The sequence below is a fragment of the Narcine bancroftii genome, chromosome 1 (genome assembly GCF_036971445.1).
Source record: "Narcine bancroftii isolate sNarBan1 chromosome 1, sNarBan1.hap1, whole genome shotgun sequence".
In the NCBI taxonomy this organism is placed as follows: domain Eukaryota; kingdom Metazoa; phylum Chordata; class Chondrichthyes; order Torpediniformes; family Narcinidae; genus Narcine; species Narcine bancroftii.
The window spans coordinates 192,692,779-192,711,919 of NC_091469.1; the positions used below are offsets into that span (position 1 = coordinate 192,692,779).

General features: G+C 42.6%; 1 protein-coding gene across 1 annotated transcript in view; it reads right to left on the reverse strand.

The window, feature by feature from the left end:
* Nucleotides 1-19,141, reverse strand: part of LOC138753503 (hemicentin-1-like) — a 349,996-nt gene that overhangs the window by 135,314 nt on the left and 195,541 nt on the right. Inside the window, exons 52-58 of the mRNA XM_069916635.1 lie at nucleotides 16,655-16,800; nucleotides 13,287-13,437; nucleotides 12,717-12,932; nucleotides 9,944-10,057; nucleotides 3,384-3,571; nucleotides 1,958-2,054; nucleotides 204-365 (exon numbers count right to left, since the gene is read on the reverse strand). Of these exons, the coding sequence (XP_069772736.1) occupies nucleotides 204-365; nucleotides 1,958-2,054; nucleotides 3,384-3,571; nucleotides 9,944-10,057; nucleotides 12,717-12,932; nucleotides 13,287-13,437; nucleotides 16,655-16,800 (1,074 nt within the window). The remainder of the gene's footprint in view (nucleotides 1-203; nucleotides 366-1,957; nucleotides 2,055-3,383; nucleotides 3,572-9,943; nucleotides 10,058-12,716; nucleotides 12,933-13,286; nucleotides 13,438-16,654; nucleotides 16,801-19,141) is intronic.

Sequence of the window (19,141 nt, forward strand, 5' to 3'; positions counted from 1 at the left end):
GGCATTTTTAAAAACTCAAATAAAATGTATAACTGGCACAAATGGATAATCTGACATGACCAAGCATTACAGGGATGGATGGCCATATTGGAGAATGTGCCTTATCTGTGCTCTCCCGTGAGGAGCGGAGGCTCTGCAAAATGAAACCAAAGTCAAAGGCTGTTCCGTTACATACACACACACTCCTCTTGCCAATGTCTCACCTGGGAGAATGAGGATGTCAGTAGTGAACTGCAGCAGGTGTCCATTTTTGTACCATGTGATGTCAGCTGCAGGAACTGCTTGGGATTCACATGTTAACCAAACGGGATTGTTCACCACAACATTAATATTCTCTGGATTCGGGCCAAGTACCATTGGAGGCACTGCGGAACAAAACAAGATGTAAAGCCAGACTGACTACCCTCGATTCATTTCCATTATCTACTCCAGGCTATACATTCCAAGGGATTTACACAATTAAAATTTCTTTCCTTCATTTTTGAGGCAGAATTTTTTTCAAAAAATATAAAACTTAATTCACAGCAAATATGTATTACATTTATTTGCCTTTATTAATACTGTGATTCTGGCATTTTTGTTCACAGATTGAGAGTAGATGGGACACTAAAAAAAAATTTTTTTTTGGAAAGAGGTGGTGAATTAAATCTTGATCTTGATATAGTGAAGATTCAGGAAGTTCATCACCGGCAGGGTAGTGATGAGACTGAGTCAATCAGGAAGAAAATAAAGATTCTGGAAAGTAAAGATAATGAAAAGTAAAGGTGAAAAATATCACCAGTCAAATGAAAAGATTATCACAAATACTCTGTACATTGAAACAGAAAAACCCAATTCCCCAACCTGAAGTTAAAAAAAAAATGATCTTGAAGGAAATCCGTGGGTCAGGCAACATCTGTGGAGGGAAAGGGGCAGCGACATTTCAGGACTCATTGAGTTAGGACACAAGAACATAGGAAATTGGAGCCAGAGTCAACCATCTGGCCCACCGAGCCTGTCCTGCCATTCAACCAGATCTGATCTTGCCATGGACACCTCCATTTATCCCGTTGCTCATAATCCTTAGTTTCCTCTATTGTTCAGAAATCTATCTGTGTCTTATGTACATTCAATGAGGCACCCTCTACTGTTTCCTGTGGCAGAGAATACTAGCAATTCATCACTCTCTTGGAGAAGCAGTTCCTCCTTACCTCTGTCCAAAATTAACACCCTTGAATCTTGAGGCTATGACACCAAATTCTCATCTCACCTGCCATTGGAAATACTTTCCTGTTTTATTTTATAACTTTGTCTCAAGATTCCCCACTCCACCTGCATTTTTCTAAACTTCAATGAGTATAGTTCTAGGCTATTCAATCTCTCTGAAGAAGTAACCCCATCATTTCTAAAATTAACCTGGTGTACTTCCTTCACATTATCTAAAAGCAAGTATATCCTTTCTCAAGTAAGGAGACCAGAACCAAGCACGACCCCCTCCAGCAATTTGTTTTTTTTACTCCAGATTACAGCACTGCTATTCTCTTGTATCTCCCCAAATTGATGTATTTGATGAAATATTAACCTGCTAAATACACTCCCTGTATTCCTGATTACCTGGCTCTGCCCCGACTGTACCTGCGGCCCCTCCCTCTTTTGACCTTGTATAAAGCCTCCAGCACCTTGACCCTTCCCCAGAAATCCTGAGTCACGGCACAGGATGAGCTCCTTGTCCAATGTGAATAAAAGCCTGTAAATCAGTGACTCAGTCTCAGCCTCCTGAGTTATTTACTGCTTTTCACTCCCTAAACTTCTCTACATTTGGCCCCATGCCCAGGTTATTCCAGGACAGAACATTTGGGGTTGTTTTCTGTTGAAGCCCAGGATAATGTTAAGTCCCATGACCCTTCCTCCATCAGCATTGAAGTCTCAAACATTGTGAAAGCCCTTGGGCAGGTTCACTAAAAGCAGAGATTGTTACCTTGAACCTGGAGCCTGAAAAGCCTCTCTGACGTTCCCGCTGAGTTTTCAGCAACACAGAGGTGGCCACCTGCGTCAGATAGCTGCACGGAGTGAATCTACAGAAGCATAAAAAGCAAGGTGCAATCAGCCCCCAATCAGAGAACAATTCACAGTAGAAAATGGAACAGAGGTTCCTCCTGAACCAGGAAATCACTCACTATATTTGATACCAGCAGATATTCACTAGAATAACATTTAAAACAGGTATAGCCTGTACATTCCTTCCATTATTGACCTCAGCAAATCTTGCACCACAAATTCCTGCTAAATCCTCATGATGTGGTTAAGTGTTCAAAAACCAATGACAGAGGAGGTGCAGGCCTCAAGGGTAGAGAGTCTCAAGGATTTACACCTTTGAGTATAGAAACGTCCTCTTAGCTGGGTTCCACATGGTGAACAGCTAACCCTAGAGTCGTGGTGTTGTGCAGCTTGGAATCAGGTTAAATTCATCCAGGCATCCCTAGCAGCATAGCTACACTAATCCTGCTTTCCTAAATTTGTCTCCTATCCAAATGGATTTTAAACATTGTGATTGCACCCATCCCTATCACCTCCTCTGCACCTTGTTCCAGAAACCCAGCCCCTCTGTGTAAAAATAGCTTCCCCTCAGAATCTCTTTAAATATTTTGCTTCTCACTTTACACCTCTTTCCTTGGAAAAGGTCAGTGACCATCGAACCTATCTAAGCCCATCATCACCCCATAAACTTCCAACCCATCCACTATCTCCTTGAAGCGAAAGCCTTTCATTCAAGGCACCATTCTCCTGAATTGCATCTACACTCTTTCCAGATCTACTACATCCTTCCTATGTTTTGGTGACCAGAGGGCACAAAATATTCTAGGTATGCCCTGTCTTGCACAGCTGATGTCCCAACTCTTAAAATAAACACCCCTACCTATGGAGGCAAGCATGCTAAATTGGGCGGTGTGATTAGTGCAGTGGTTATTAGAGCACCAGCAACCTAGGTTCAAATCTGGCACCGTCTGTAAGGACTTTGTACATTCTCTCTGTGTCTGCATGGGTTTTCTCCAGGTACTCCAGCTTCCTCCTGCCCTTCAAAAAATTTCGGGGTTTGTTGGTTCATTGGTGTATTTTGGTAGCCCAGGGTTATGGGCCGAAAGGGCTTGTTACCATGAAAAAAAATTCATTAAAATTAAGCTTACAGCCCTCTCTACCTGTGTTACAATTTTCAAGTAAATATGATCTTACATCCCAATGCATCTTAAATCCCTCCCATTAATATCTCCTGCCAGTATGCATTACCTCACATGTTATGTGCCCATGGTTCTAGATCAAGAGCTTGATAAAACTCCTCTCAGAAATCTTTCTCAAGGCCTTGTTTTCCTCAGTGCAATTATTTAACTGATCTCCAGTGTTCTCACCTGGAGAATCTTTCCACCATCCAGAAGCTTGTGTCTGTGATCTGGAGTAATACGCACATTATCTCTGAGCCAGGAGATCAATGGATCTGGATTCCCGTTTGCCTCACAATGCAGTTGAGCTGTTTCATTTACAATCAATGCAAGCTCCTCTCCAAGCCCCTCACCTTCTACGTGAATGACAGGAGGGACTAGAGAAGGGAAAGAGAAATGGGTGAGAAGCATCAGTTACTAATTTCCAAACAGAAAACTAACAAATAATAAAATTTAGTTTTTGTAACCAGGTGTTATTAACGATGAATGGGATTCATTAGGTGAACAGAATGAATGAAAAAGTCATATTTAGTCTGAAATATCATAAAAAGTCAGTAATAAGGCACTCTGGAGACTTTGATAAATTGGTGAAAGTTCCAGAATATTAGATATCACCCCAACTGATGCGCCAACATGTTTTCAATGAAGCAGAATAATGTTTGAGGAAATATAAATGTCAGCTAGGGAAAGAGGGAGTGGAGAAGTGATGAAAATCTGACTTTGAAGAAGTTTCTAAAAGCATGAAGAGGAATGAGGAAGCAGAGTGAAACTCCATCTGAGGATGGACCAACAGCAGAGGGGCCTCACGAAGAGGAAATTGTTGTGATGAAAGGTCATTGACAATAAACGTTATCACCATTTCTCCCTCACCAGATACTGCCTCACGACTGGGGATTTAAGACCTTCTATTCTATTTCACAACTTCAGTAGTTAGCATTTGGTGCTTCCAAGAGATGTGAGTGTCCACTTCTTTGGGTCATCATTAAGCTTCACATAGCCAGTTAATTACTCATAATTGTGGGTAAAATAAGTATTTGCACACTGCCATGGTCCTCCAACCCCCAATTAAAACATTGAGCTGATTGTACATTTTAGTGGTGAAATCAACCATGGCTAGGACTCGGGAGGACTTACACTTTCTCACTAATAGCTTCGTGGAATTATTCATAGGTGAAACAGGCAAAAGGTGCCTCAATTGTTCATCCAAAGGGTAGCTGCCAAGAAATTCATCTGGTGGTCAGTGACATCTAACAGGCAACACAGCGACAGTAGAATGTTCTACCTCACTGACAAATATGATCCCTTTGGAAATAGAGTCAGTGATTCAGATGGATATCCCGCTAGAAATATTCAATGGGCCAGGCGGAAACTGAGCTCCAAGACCACCCGTTCTGATAATGGATGAGCTGCTGAGTGCTTCCAGGGTCTGCAAGTTTTCATTCAGTTGCATGGATATTCAATGGGATAGACCGAAACACATCGCCAGCTGAGCTCATTTCGTTTTGGAACACTCCCTCAAATTTGTATTGAACAGTCAGCTGAGACCACAGGTTGGCAAACTGCAGGTGTAAATTCAACATCTGTTACACATGCATTTCCTGTTCACTTCTCAAATTCCGTTCCAATGACTTCAGTGGAATCTATGTACAATGACATTAAGTTCCCCTGTTGGTGGCACTGTAGCCCTACTGTCTGCCAATTCATAACCCTGGCTCTGCAGTCTAATACAGCCCTACAAATAATTCAAGTGTGGATATTTTCAACACTTTTTAGTTCAAACACACTTTGTTCAGTCATTTGCCACCGGCTGTGACAGAATTCTGCATAAATATATTTATGAAATGCTCCAGACGTCTGGTATCCCTAGTAAATTCATTATTAGCAGCAAATTCCCCAAAATACTCGGCCAAATATTTGCTGTTCACTTTTCTGTCAGCATCGAAGTCCTCATGACATCTGAATTAGCTAGACAAATAACTTTCTGAACTCCTCTGTTAGGTGGTGAATTACTTTATCATTCACAACCTGACTTCTTTTAGGAAGGTTTTATTGGGCCTCTTGGATTGTGTCATGTAATAACACATAAAAATGTAATGTACATGATATCCTTCAACTTTTGTCTACCATAAGGCAAAAAAAAAGTTAATAACCATATAACCGTTTACAGTGCGGAAGCAGGCCATGTCGGCCCTTCAAGTCCGCACTGGTTCACTTGAACACTCCACAAGCTCAACCTTCCCATTCTCTGCCCATAACCCTCACCTCCATGTACACATCCAACCTTCTCTTAAATGACAGAAAGGACCCTGGAAGATCATTCCATTCTGCCACCACGCACTGAGTGAAAAAGCATCCCCTAATATTTCTCCTAAAGTTTTGCCCCCTTACCCTTAACTCGTGCCCTCTTGATCCAACCTCCCCTGCCCTCAGGGGAAAGAGTCTGTTTATGTCTAGTCTATCTATTCCTTTCATAATTTTAAACACCTCTATCAAGTCCCCTCTCTACGTCTACGTTCCAATGAATAAAGTGCCAGTCTCCTTAATCTCTCCCTGTAATCCAGATACTGTAAGTCAGGCAACATCCTTGTAAATCTTCTCTGTACCCTCTCCACCATACCTATATCCTTTCTATAATTTAGAGACCAAAACTGAACACAATACTCCAAACCTGGCCTCACCAATGCCTTAAACAGCCGCAGCATCACTTCCCAGCTCCTATACTCTATACTATGATTTATGAAGTTGCCATGATCATTGCCCAGGCCCTCATATAGAAAGAGAAAGAGAATTCCTTTAGAGACACTGAGTGCTCGAGGATTTGTCTCCAGTGCTCCTCCACCCTCACAGACTCCAGTTAAAACCACGGGCAGCCCAAGCTCTAGGTCCAAATATGATCAGAAAGCTTTCAGCACCCGAGGCCTCTTTGAGAGTCGTCCTTGGCCTCAGCGTTCTCTCATTTCCCAGTTCCCATTCTGGGTTCCCATGAGCCAGTCACCAACTGCCCAGAGACTGTGTGAGCCTTTCGACCGCGTGTCCAATCGCCTGCAGCTTGTGTGGGTCTTTCAGCCACTGTGCCCTCACTTGTCTGCCGTCGTGGTCACCATCCCTGTTGGGTTGTCTCCCATGCATCTTCTCAACAGAGGGTGTTTTCCCCATTTATGGTCCCCCTGGTCCACTGCTTCCGCAGAGTCTGCAACCCCTTACAGGCACCGCCATCTTGGGCACAGACCTCCATGCTTTCAGTACTTAATCAAAATACTCTGTTGGCTTCTTTTGCAGGCTGTTTAAAGCCATCAGCATCAGGATCCAGCAATAGGACAGTTGGAGCAGAGCTGCATCACCGCTCCCCACTCTGACCTCATGAATTCTCAATAATAGCAACAAAATTCAATTAAAAATATACTCCTCCATTGCATTCCTCTTTCAAATAAACATTGATATAAAACCTTTCTGGTTCCAAATAACTGTTTATCCTGGATCTGGCTCATATCCCTCACTCACTGACAGGGAAGCCCCCATAGCTTTTCTATCAGTCAAGTTATCCGCACTACCACAGCAGCCAGGAAATTCCTCAGATCGGCGTGGAATTTTCCCATATTCTTCTGGCAAAGTAGTATCAGGGAAGTAGTAATAAATCTGAGGCTATTCCCAGTCCTTGAGGTTGGTTTAATGTTAAAATCCATTAATTAAAGCAGTAATAAGATGGCTGATTTTTTGAGGTTCTGGTTACATCCACAAGGATAATTAATGAAGTTTAGAAAGAGATCAAGTCATGTGGATCATGAGAGGCAGGGTGGATTTAACCACAACTAGGTATTGGAAGTTTTGATTTGGATCTGGACTGAAGTTCGATAGTATCACCTGAATCTATAATATTTTCACCAGAAGATAAGATGCTGACAAAAGTGAAACATTTGAACTAATGATTATTGCATTTAATAATGACTAAACAGTTCACTCTCAACTAACTTTAACATTGAATTTTGGTGTTTTGGATGTGTCTTCAGTTGCTTTGGCTCAGGAGACATGCTTGCTGTGGCTGTGCTTATTGCTACCTGAAACTCTTTCAATGTGGCCAGTTTGCAAACTACTTAAGAGTTCAAAAAGAAAACCTTCCTGCTTCAAATGGGCGAAACAGTTAGTGTAATGGTTACAGTATCAACGACCAGTGCTGAAATCTGGCACTGTCAGTAAGCAGTTTATGCATTCTCCCTGTGTCTGTGTAGCTTTCCTCTGGGTGCTCCAGTTTCCTTCCACCCTTCAAAACGCATGGAGGTTATAGGTTAATTGGGGTATTTGAGCGGGGTTGTGGGCAATAAAGCCTATTACCATGCTATATGTCTAAATTAAAATTAAATTAAAGCTTTTGCATTAAGCAACTATGATGGGATGTGACACACCCTTCTGGGGTGTTGCACTGAACCCCAGAACTGAATAAGGGCAATTTTAATCATGGTCTTAGGACTGGTAAAATACCTGCCCACTGAGTTCAAGAACAAGCAATATTGAGTGTAGATTTTCAGAATATAAATCTTTAAAACTCAAACCAATCACTAATTTCAACATTGAATTCGACATCCCACTCCCATGCCAACACGTCTGTCCATGGCCTCATGCATGGCTAAGCTGAGGCCACCTACAAATTGGAGGAGCAACACCTCATATTTCAACCAGATGGCATTAACATCAACTTCTGTGGTTTCCATTGGGCCCCTCCCCTGTCTCCTCCATCTTTTTTACTCCAGCTCCCCACCCCCTTCCCTCTCCATTCCAAGAGCTATCCTCTCCCACTATCACTTCAGCTTTTATCTTGTGCCCTCCCCACCCCCCCTAATATCCACCTATGACCTTTTGCCTGGAGGCATATGGTCCTCTCACTGCCCTTACCCCACCCTCACTTCAGCTATGTTATTCAAGTGCCTATCTATTTTTTGCTCATACCTTGATGAAGGGATCAGGCCCAAAACATGTATCTTTATCTTTGCTGCATGACATGCTTAGTTTCTCCAGAATTTTTGTGTAAACACTAATTTTGACTGACCACGTCCCATCCTTGACTGAACTTATTGCTCTTTGGGTTGTCAATAGAAAGGGCAAAATCTAAGATAAACTCAACTATTAGATCTCATAGTCTTTTGTATTTGATTGGGTGAAAAACGAAGCCTTTGAGGTTGAGCATTAACCTGTCTTATACTTTAAATCCTATGGATGGCTGCTGGAAACTGAGGAAAAAAGAAAGGCTAAATCAATTTTATCATCTTAAAAGGTGGAGGAATTAAAATATGAATAATAAATTATTGCAATAAGACAAAGCAAAATATAATTTGAGAAGAGAAACAGGATAAAAGAAGGAATGTTTGATGGAATTACGAGGAATTTTAATGAAGTCTGAGTTGATTTTGGTGATTTCATGTTAATGAGCTACATTCTGAAATTGTCAAATATGTAAAATTTTTATTGTGGACACGTGGAACTATTATGAAAAACCAGCTCCTTTTGAACTTCTGCACATCTAATTGATCCACAGCCTGCATACCTGGCTCGTAGAAAAGCCTGCAGCATTGACTCATTTATTGGTTCACTGAATTCAATAAGGCTGGCTGACTTATGTTACACAGCTCAGCTCTGGAAATCTCAGCCAGGCAGCAATGCGCATTGCATCAGACAGAGCCTCTAACAAAGTGCTGATAAAACGAACAAACTGAGGACATTGGAAATCGGAGATGAAAGGGGCATCCATTAGACAGCAGTGTGCAATAAAAGGCAATGCAAAGGGATTAGGAGTGAAGTTAAATCAGGAAGGCAAAGATTAAATGATCAAAGAATAAAACAAATTACTGTAATATCTTAAAGATGCAACAAGAAGAAAAGGGAGGATAGGATGGGAAGTTAAAAGAAACAGTCAAAGAGTGGCAAGAATGTGAAACTGGGTGGGTTTGAAGTACATAGTATTGACATATTTATAGGGATACTGGAAAAGCACATGTGGTGGAAGGGAATATTCTTCTTTGGCTTGGCTTCGCGGACGAAGATTTATGGAGGGGGTAAAATGTCCACATCAGCTGCAGGCTCGTTTGTGGCTGACAAGTCCTATGCGGGACAGGCAGACACGGTTGCAGCGGAAAATTGGTTGGTTGGGGTTGGGTGTTGGGTTTTTCCTCCTTTGTCTTTTGTCAGTGAGGTGGGCTCTGCGGTCTTCTTCAAAGGAGGTTGCTGCCCGCCGAACTGTGAGGCGCCAAGATGCACGGTTGAAGGCGATATCAGCCCACTGGCGGTGGTCAATGTGGCAGGCACCAAGAGATTTCTTTAGGCAGTCCTTGTACCTCTTCTTTGGTGCACCTCTGTCACGGTGGCCAGTGGAGCCATATAACACGATCTTGGGGAGGCGATGGTCCTCCATTCTGGAGACGTGACCTACCCAGCGCAGTTGGATCTTCAGCAGCGTGAATTCGATGGGAATATAAGGTTATGGTATTAGAGCTAGATGAGGAAACATGGTGAGTTGTGGTGAATGACCTACTTCCATTCCAAATAATGCTGCAGAGTGCACTGTATTTATTTGTCAGCCTTTGCACAACCCTTCATCCCCGAGGTAGGAAGAGTGAAAAGAAGTAAGAGAATGGAATGGAGCTGCCTGTTATTGTGGATTGGGATACGTTTCAAATTATAATAGGAGGCCACACTCAGGCATTGGCCAAGACCACAGCACACACTACTGATCATCAGACTCTTGACATTGGAATACTCACCCAGGACCACAAGCTCATAGTGGAGCTGATCCTCTCCAACTTCATTGACAGCTTGGCATGTATATCTCCCAGCATCATCAACACGCAGCCTTGGGATCTGCAGGATATGGCTTCCTGTTAAGTGGTCAAAGTTCACATTTTAGTCCACTGTTTGAAAAACCCTTCTCAAAGAATATGCTCTCAATGATAAGGATTTGTAGGAACTATTAAAGAATAATGAGGAATGGAATGCTTGGTGGTCCAGCACAAACTTCTGGAGTCTTAAGTTTCATCGCTAAGTTTTGCAGAGGGCAGGCAAATACTTGCTTTAATGTTTCTGACTGATGTTTCCCCTCACTGCTAAGTTTACTGCGGGTCTAATCTCAAAATCTCAGAAGTCAAATGAAAGCCCGGCATTCTTAAATAGTTCACAATAATTCTGTCAGTGGCAGCTTTTCATTTGGCCTTTCTTGCAATTCAATGTGTCAGTTTCCATTGATCAGTTACCCTTCTTCAAGGGCGTGGATCTCACTAAAAGAAAGCAGTTGGTAAGCCTCTCTCTACCCACAGGTACTGTCCGCCCTTTTTGACATCTCTAATCCATACTGTGATCATGTGTGACGTCAGGCAATAACTGAGGCTTTAACGGAGCAGAATATCCTCATTTATGGAGGTAAGTTCAAAGGAGGTTGCAGTGATGAAAATTGCTAGAATTATTGATGATGTGCCTGCATGGTCAGGATTTTACCTCAATGAGCATTAGCACATGTAATTCAATCGCATGGAAACTAAACATTTTTATTGGGAGCATTAGAACAATCTGAAACTTACTTTCCAGCTAAATACACCACAAAATGTATTAGGTTGAAAATCCTGAGTAATTTTCACTTCACCTTTGACAAGGCTGTGGAGGTCAATTACAATACTCCCTTCCCCTGCACCGTATCAACCCAGCAATGAAGATGAGCAAACAATGTGACTGTAGATTTCCTGGTCAGACACAGGGGGCCAGTACTTCTATCAGTTAAGCAATCTGATCTTTGTTGAACAGTGGACAGTTATAATACATGAAGACTGCGATGATTCTTATGGATGATGAAAATAATGCTTTTCTTGTAATTCTTCCATCCGCCAAGAATGACAGTCTCCCTTTAATGAGTAATGCCTTTTAATTCTTGTCAACGTTGGTGCAAATGGTTGAGATTTTTAAAGTCCCATTATTCCTTCAACAGTTATATCAGGACCTAGCATGGCAATTAGCCCATGAGCAAATCCACCATGTACTAAACGTATAGGGTTAGTAGGTTAATTGGGTCACATGGATGTTATTTGGTGTCACATGTTCATGGGCTGGAAGGGTCTGTACACATGCTGTAACTCTAAATTTAAAATTTAATGTCTTTGCTGTGTATCTGGAAGGTGACAATTATCCAATTTTTTTCCACAAACTCTATTTGAAATACAAGTAGGATCCTGACTGTACACCCTATCAATCCACGTTAAGCAATATTGCCGACAGGAATAATCAGACAAAAGATGAAAGCCATGAATAAGAATATTACATGTAAAGTGATGGGTTAAGGATGTTTCTAACATCTCAGTTTTTTCTGCTAAATTCCTGAAATTTCAGTCTTATGTCCTAATGCAGGTGTGGGCAACCTTTTTAATTTAGACATAAAGCATGGTAACAGGCCATTTCAGCCCACAAGTCCATGCCACCCAATTAACCTACATCCCTGGTATGTACTCGTGGGCTGAAATGGCCTGTTACTGTGCTGTATGTCTAAATAAATTAGGACCTAATGCAGAGTACTGTAATGGTTCCTGCCATTTGGTACTCAACTTGACTAAAGGTCTTAACTGCCTTAACAACTCAATAGCATTTGCTGTCTTAGAGCTGGTTATTTCATAATAGGATGATAACTTAGCCTCTCAATAGTTAATGATTCCAAAATGCCGTAGACTAGGAACCAGTGATTGGGTGGCAGTGGGTGCAACAGTGTTCTGCTGATTAGCTGCTAAGTGGGTATAAAATTTGTCCTCAGTGACTTGTGCTGAATGCGCAACATTTATTAATTGTGTCAGAAATTTGCAAGGCTACTATTACACTGTGCATTCAAGGATAAATTTCTGCATTAGGGTGTTCTAGGATTTACAGCCAGCATTCTGGAATCAGGTTTTATAAAGATGAATGTTTAAAATTTAATGAGTCCAATTATATTTCTGTCAAAGTGCCAAAATCAAAATTTAATCAACTTTTGTTCCCTGTGTCAGCTCTGAACACTTTTAAGTCAGGAATAATGTGGGATGGCTGCAGAATACAGATCCGGCCTGCTCCTTAACTATAACCCTCACTTCAGAAGAGTGTTCATTACTGCAACAGGTAGCACCAGCCCACCGACTATCCTCTGGCCTCTCACTGAAGGAGCTGTTCTTCTTGTCACTCATAAGCAACTGGGAAGCTGGGTGGACAAAAAGTGCCCATTCACATCGGACAGATCAAAATCAAAAGAAAACATAGAAAACAAAAACCTTTCCCTGAGCATTTCTGAGGTATTTGCCCTTCCTACTCAGAAATTCATTGAAACTTTACAAGCTATTCCGTTTGGTCTTTTGCAGTAATGGAAAGTGGAGATACTTATCTGACTAATCTAAGCCAGGTTCCAAACACAACCTTCAGAGGGAATGAACAGTACTCAAACGCTTAACCTAATTCCAAAGGTGCCTGCCAACTGCCAGCTCAGTAAAGAGCCTGTAGAAGCAGCAGACTCCTTCAGGGTGCAAGCAACTGTACCTGGAAGAATGAGGATATCATCGGTGACAGACAGGGCTTTGCCATCCTTGTACCAGGAGAGTTTGGGTGGTGGAATGGCATTTGTCTCACAGTAAAGAGAAACTGGATTATTTACAATTTCTTCACGGCGTTCGACAATATCCTCCACTTCATCCTCCTGAAAGATCACCTCCCAGGCAGCGTTCACTCCATGCACTTTTTGGAAGATGGGAGGCACTGCAAATTGTGTCAGAAGGAAAATGATTATAACACAATCAATCTATGAAGTATGATAATACAGTTGCACTCATTTAAAACATGAATACAGAACCAACCCTATTCTGAATTTCTCATGGTCCAAGGCACTTCATAATTCCTTTGTAATACCATTGGAAACTCAATACTAGGCCTTGTGACTCATTGTGGCAAATCTGATTCTGCATGGGAGGTTTACAGACAAACCTGCCTGTGTGCAGGGTACTCGCAGGCTGAAACAAAGAGGGGAAAAAAGCACTGCAGAGAAAGAAGACATGGCTTCAAGACAACATGCCACTGCTGATACAGACTGCTACTTCCAGAAAGTCTGCTGACCTTGAATGTTGACGAGAAAATCCTTCTCATCCTTCCCTGCAATATTTGTGGCCACGCAGGTGTAACGTCCTGTGTCTGACACTTTTGTGCGTTTGATTTGGAGAACGCGTCCTTCATCGAAAATTTGAAGATGTTCCAACCCTGCCAACAACTGGAATAAGAGGGGAATGATGAGGCTAAGAGTTCATCTCTGCTCACTAACATCTTCCCTCCAACTCTGATCAATTCATTTATTGAGCACTTACAGCAATGGAGGCAAGTTGAGCTTTAACCTGATTTCTCTTTGAACTTCTGCCAGTCAATGGAGTTTGGACGGGAGGAGAGACTATTAAATTTACTTATTGCCCACATTCATTCAATTGTTGATGCTTTCCATCTCGGACAAGTAAGGTTCTACTGGTCATTTTCAGTAACCAGCAAAACCCATGGACCTGGGCAGAAGTGGTGAAAAATAGCCATCAGGGGTATGTTTTTCACTCAGAGTTGTGGGTACCTGGAATGCCTTGCCAGGGATGGCGGTGGAGGCTGAAACATTGGGGGCATTTAAGAGACTCTTAGACAGACACATGGATGAAAGAAAAATAGAGGGTTATGAGGTAGGGAGGGGTTAGTAGTTTTTTTTTAAGGAAGGAATCTATGAGTTTGCACAACATCGAGGGCTGAAGGGACTGTACTGTGCTGTGTTGTTCTATGTTCTTTAGCTATATCATTTAATAGTCAACTCCATTGGTGGATCTGGAGTAACATATGGGCTGGACCAATTAAAGGATCGAAGATTTTCTCCAATGAATGACATAATTGAAAGTTTTTGTGTTTATCTTTATGAGCTGTTAAAAATCATGACGACACTGAAATTCCACAGAAGACATGGAGGGTCTGAACCCAGACCTATGGATTATTATTCAGGACTCTTGGATTATTCATCCAATAATAATTGAAATATCAACACCTTAAGCGTAAGAGATCCTGAGAGGAACATGGAATGATTTAGTTTTAGATGAGTTGAAAGTATAGTAATAAATTCCAAGGAGCAAAAAAAACTGCAAGGTGGCTATATGGTGCAATATTCAATGTCAGGGTCTGTGGTCTGGTTAATATATAATTTCTTAGATCAAGTATTGATCTTCCTCTCTTGTTTCAAATCTTCTCCCTTTAGATGCCCTTCAGCTTGGAGAATGACTTCCTTACATTCCAGTTCTATGGGCTTTGAGGTGACTGGTTGTAGTGTGGATTGTGGAGCGTCATGTGGCCTCTCTGTCTGGAATCTGGTAGGAATGTGGATTGTGGAGAGTCATGTGCCCTCTTCTGACTGAAACCTGGTTGGAAGTCATCTCAGCTGCTAATCAAGAGTTAGATCTGCCCACAGGTGAGGCTGATGCATAATTGGTCCTTGCAGGTCATGTAGATGGGTCTTGCATTGAAAAAGCTGTGCAGTCTCTGCTCTCTCTCTCTCTCTCTCACTTTCTTTCTCTTTGTTTGCTGCTATCACTGAACTCCAGGCTGCAGGGCACAGACAGCTCCCGAGGGCTGAATACAATGGGCCTATTCTGGATCCCAATCCATGGGCAATGCTGGACACCAGGTTCATTTGATAGATTTGTTAGTTGTAATTAATCTACTGTTTGTTAGTGTGCTATGCCTGCTAGAGATAGAGAGAGTTGATGGTACTATGTTTTTAACCCGCGTGTTCCCATTCAGGAGTTGAGAATATTTAGTGATTTATTCGCACCCAATGTGTAGTTATTTGTGTATTATTGCTGTGTATGTGTTTGTTAGTTGTGATCTTTGCTAAACTCCAGCCTGTGTGCTATGGGCAGCTTCAGAGGGCCGACTGCAATGGGCCCATTCCAGATACCAAGCAGTGGCGACACTGGAGATCAGGTTCCTGTTCAGTACATTAGTTATATGGTATACCATGCCTGTGGGTGGTGGTTGCTGAAGAAGTTAAACCTTCGTTTCTTGGTATACCATGCCTATGTGCTGTGTAAGTTAGTCTGTGTGAGTGTGTGCGTTTTTGTGAATTCCCCTGTGCATAGATGAAGTCCACTGTTTGTTGATAACACATGTCCAGCCCTGATTCTCTTTGAGCGCATCAAACCAATTCTTCAACACAACACTGGTGAGGCTAATGTGGGACTTGCAAATCAATTATAGATGAGGCTCTCGGGTGAGTAGATAGTTTGTGAGGTGTTGACATTGGGCTTCTGTTTGCCTCTGATACATGGATGAGGTTTTCAATACAATGATGCATTCTCCATTTCTAGGCAGTCGTAGGCTCGGGGTAAGACTGGAAATGATAATTAAGTGAAACAAGAAAGTCTGCAGATGCTGGGGTCAAGTGCAATACACAAAAGTGCAGAAGAAACTCAGTAAGTCACACAGCATCTATAGAAAATAAAGGGTAACCATCGATTCGGGCCCAAGTCCTTTGTCAAGCTAGGTCTCAGGCCTGAAACATTGGTTATCCTTTACTTCCCATAGATGCTACGTGACCTGCTGAGTTTCTTCAGAACTTTTGTGCATTGCAATTGATAATGGAGGCTTTGATCACATCCATTGACATGTTCCTCTCTCTGCCCAGTGATTTGTTCCCAGGACAGAGACTAGAACAGAGTGACTGCTTTGGGAGTCTGTTTTTCGGCATGTAAATGACAAGGCTTGTCCACTGAAGCCAACTGGCAGTTGCCTGGGTCTCAATGCTATAGACATTGGTTTGCTTATTCTTCTATTTTATCTGGAACATTTTGTACAGTCAGCACTTCCTGCTGTAAGTTCTTGCTATAGTAGCCCAATTCTCAGAAGCATGCTGGAGGGCATGGATGATGAGCAGGTTGTGAGTTTTGTTGCAGGTTTGGAATCTTAATTTTGAAGCACCATTCTTCTTACATACAAAATTCCGAAGCACAGAATTTTCAACCCTCATTTTAAAAAAAATTTGAGTCCAACACATTTGTGTGAAGATACAGCCTACTCATGACTACCATTGCAAACTTCATAGATGTGATCAGTGGGAGCAGAGATACCAAGATAATTTGTCCATCTTGAATGAGGTTAGAGGGGGCCTTATCTTACAAGAAAAAAGTGGAATATTTTTCTGCAGAAAAATTCTTCTCATGATTACTCCGACTCTGGTTGCAGGAACAAAATGTTTTTAAATGTACACAGAAATATTCACAGTTCTGAAGGTTCCTCAGGCACTTGGATTTCAATTTGAGGGACCTCTTGCAAATTTCACTCAAAGATGGGGATTTCATTAGTTGCCAAGATTGCTTTTACAGGTGATTTCTTTTTTGGTGGCACATGTAAAAACTTGGAAATCAGTGAAAGAAACACATGAAATTCAGTATTTTGTCTGTTCATGGCTATACCTGGCCATCCTTGTACCAGCGAAGAACAGCAGGTGGCACAGCCAAGGATTCACATGCTAGGCCCAGTGAACTGTTCACCTTGACCTTGACCTGAGTCATGCGAAAACTTCCTGATGTCTGGTCATTCTTCTCAATCTGGGGAGGAACTGATACAAAAGAATTTGAAGGAATTTATCTGCCTTGCTGAGTATAATCAGCAATTTACCAAAGTAAGAACTTTCTCCCCCCCATTTGGCTGGTACTGACTGTTCCTAGATCATGAAGTTCCCTTTCCGAGAAATGTCCAAGTGAGTTTGCAAACCCTCTGCAATTTTTCTATGTTGAGAGTTTTGTTGTGACAACCCCGAGAAAACACTTCAGTTTGCGTGGTATAAAAAGCATCAAAGAGAGCTATGACTGAAATAGAAAGGGCCTATGATTTAATGATCATGAAGTTATTTCAATTTCTGAGTAACATAGAGGACATGTCATGCCAGGTCATCAGTACGGGTGGGTGGGTGAGGTAGGAGTTGAGTGGTTGTGAATTGCTGGAGGCAGGAGGGCAGGTAATGAGACCTCATGGAATGTGCCCAACCAGAGTTGTAGCTGGACGTCCAAGACAGATACACTTCCACTGAAAGGTAGCAATAAAAAGCCAACAAAAGATCAAGGCCACCCATGCAAGCTGTCCCACATCAGTAGTGCCATGGGGTGCAGCAGCCAGTCATCTGTCAAGCCACTTGAATGAGGGTGATTAAACAAAAGGCAACAGTTTTCTTTCCAAACATCAAAAGCCCCGATCTTCTCATTGACATTATTGGCAGGAAAATCTCCCAAAGAGAGGTGACAATTCAAACTAACCATCCCAATGCTGCAAGCATTACAGATGAGGCAAACTTGGGAGGGGCCATCAGACTGCAGTGTTACACCCTCAACTTGGATACTTAAATTTCAAATTGAATAAAATTTGTCATAATTTTTAATCTGAGGATAAGATTAAAAAAAGCCAATCACAAAAAGTCTAACCATTTCTTAGCATCTGCTGCCTCAACTGCCCCAACACCCCTTAGTCCTTGCTCAAATAAATTGGCACGGATGGCCTACATTTTGGATCATGGCCTTGCGCCAGGCCGAGAATTCAAAATGGAGATAGCCAGTGTAAAGAGGTGAGGGGAAAGGGGTAACACTGCAGCTAGCAAGCACCAGGGAGATGCAGGTGAGAAGGGATAGAACCGGGTGGGGGAGGTGAGGGAGGCAGTGGCCAAAGCTGGAAGATAATGTAGAAAAAACAAACAGCCAGAGATTCTGGAATCTGATGAAGGAAGGTGATGAGTGGAACCAAAAAGGGAGGATTGGTGGAGGGATGACAAAGAGAGGGGGAGGTGTAGGGGACATGGTGGGTTGAGTGTATGGGTGATAAGCAGATGGAACTGTGGGTGAGGGAAGAGAAATTGGGTAAATGGAGCTGGAGAGGAGGGCTTAGAAAGGATGTTGATGAAAGGAGCTGAGTGGCGCAGGAGGAGAGAGAAAGGAATAGAAGGCAGGTTAGCTGTAAATGGAGAATTGAATGTTCTCACCATTAAGTTGTGGACCAGCCAAAAGGAGTGTGAGATGCTGCTCCCCCCAATTGTGTGTGGTCTCACCCTGGCAGGGGGAGAAGCCCGATGACAGACAGGTCAATATGGGAATGGGGGGGGGGGGGTGTGGTGGTTTGAAATGGTGAACAACTGGGAGTTTGGAGTGGCCATTGTGTAAAGAGTGCAGGTACTTGGCAAAATTGTCAATGAGTGCACTCTTGGTCTCATCGATGTGCAGATCACATTAAAAGCACCAAATGCAGAAGGCAAGATTGGAAGCACCCCTTGAAGCTTTGCCTCATCTAGAAAGACTGCTGATGCTCCTAGAAGGTGGTGAGGGATAAGGTGGTGAAGGATGAGGTGTAGGGATGGGAATTGCTTAGGGGGCTGGAGGATATGGGATCCAGAGTCATAGGGAGGGTGGTCCCTGTGGAAAGCAGAAAGTCTGGAAGATGCGACTGGTGATGGAATCGCGTCATATCTGCTGGAAATGATGAAGAATAGTGAGCAGGATGCATAGGCTGGTGAAGTTAAAGGTGAGGACTGAGTGAATTCTACCTGTGTACGAACTAATAGGAGCTGAGGTGAGAGCAGGAAATGGAGGAGATGCGGTTCGGTGCTGCATCAACCTCAGTGAAAGGGAAGTCACAATTCCTGAAAGAGAAGGACATCTCCAAAGTCGAGGAGTGGAAAGCCTCAGTTTGTGAATAGATGCAGCAGAGGCAGCCAGACTAACGGAAAGGGATGGTGTCCGTGACTAATCTGTCTCTTGTAAGGACACTATCTCTTTCTGTCAACCTCTGTTGCAACTTTATCACAAAAAAGCCCTCCGACTCCCGTAGCTACCTTGATTCCTTCTTTGGCTTGGCTTCGCGGACGAAGATTTATGGAGGGGGTAAATGTCCACGTCAGCTGCAGGCTCGTTTGTGGC